Genomic DNA, 1126 nt, shown 5'->3' with positions numbered 1-1126 from the left:
AAATTCATACAGCCGAGTAAGAAGGTTGTACCCAATACGAACGTACCAGGTAATGGTCGAGAGTGAGTGTCATGTGATAAGAATGCGAGAGTGAGTGTCATGTGCTTAGAATAAGTATGTGTGCGTGATGTGATTAGAATGAGTGTGTGTGTGATGTGAGTAGAATGAGAGAGTGAGTGTCATGTGAATAGAATGAGAGAGTGAGTGTCATGTGATTAGAATGAGAGAGTGAGTGTCATGTAATTAGAATGAGAGAGTGAGTGTCATGTTTTATTAGAATGAGAGAGTGAGTGTCATGTGATTAGCCGAGGACAAGACAGTGAAGTGGATGACGCGGCTATGCAACGAGTGACCGAACCAAACATAGCACTTGGAGACAACGGCCAACAGAATAAGCAATGAGTGTTATATGCATGGTACGATATATACATACCATCACTAGCACTTAGTTAGCACCATCACTAGCGTAGGTTAACATATGCTTAATACAATATATATACACCATCACTAGCACCTACAATTGAATACACCACAGCTAGCAATTAGTTAGTACATGCTAAACGCAGTATATGTACGCCATCACTAGCATAGATTAACAAATACAATATATATACACCATCACTAGCATAGATTAACATATGCTTGATACAACATATATACACCATCACTAGCATAGATTAACATATGCTTGATACAATAAATACACACCATCAATAGCATAGATTAACATTTGCTCAATACAACATATGTCACCCCCGGCACCTACAATTGACCTCATCAATGGCCGCGGCAGCCTCTCTACAAGTCACCCCACTCTGTCTCTGACCTTTGCCACACTTCTTGGTATTAAAATCAAGCTTCAAACTGCGGTGGGGGTACAGCTGCACTCCCCATTGTATCATAACGTCTACCAGACAGTCTGTGTCAGCTATAGCCTTGTCCACGCCTTCTGCGTCAACCTCGTGAAGCGAGTACAAGTCTTGGTTGGTGGTGATGGCGAACTTCTTTATGACCATCTCTACCACCTAGTTGTGTGAAAGGAGTGGGTTGGGATTGATATATATGTGTATTGGGGATTGATATATATATATATATATATATGTGTGTGTGTGTGTGTGTGTGTGTG

At 41.0% G+C, this 1126-nt stretch overlaps 1 protein-coding gene across 1 annotated transcript; it reads right to left on the bottom strand.

The window, feature by feature from the left end:
* Nucleotides 1–773: 773 nt before the first annotated feature.
* On the bottom strand, nt 774–1016 carry SARC_16870 (hypothetical protein; the record flags this gene model as incomplete). The annotated part of the gene is made up of 1 exon (XM_014289027.1): nt 774–1016. A coding segment is annotated over one exon (243 nt), but the record flags the coding sequence as incomplete, so codon positions are not given.
* Between the last annotated feature and the right edge of the window lie 110 nt (nt 1017–1126).

The sequence above is a fragment of the Sphaeroforma arctica genome, assembly GCF_001186125.1.
Source record: "Sphaeroforma arctica JP610 unplaced genomic scaffold supercont1.9104, whole genome shotgun sequence".
Classification (NCBI taxonomy): Eukaryota; class Ichthyosporea; order Ichthyophonida; genus Sphaeroforma; species Sphaeroforma arctica.
This window is presented reverse-complemented; position numbering and strand designations above follow the sequence as displayed.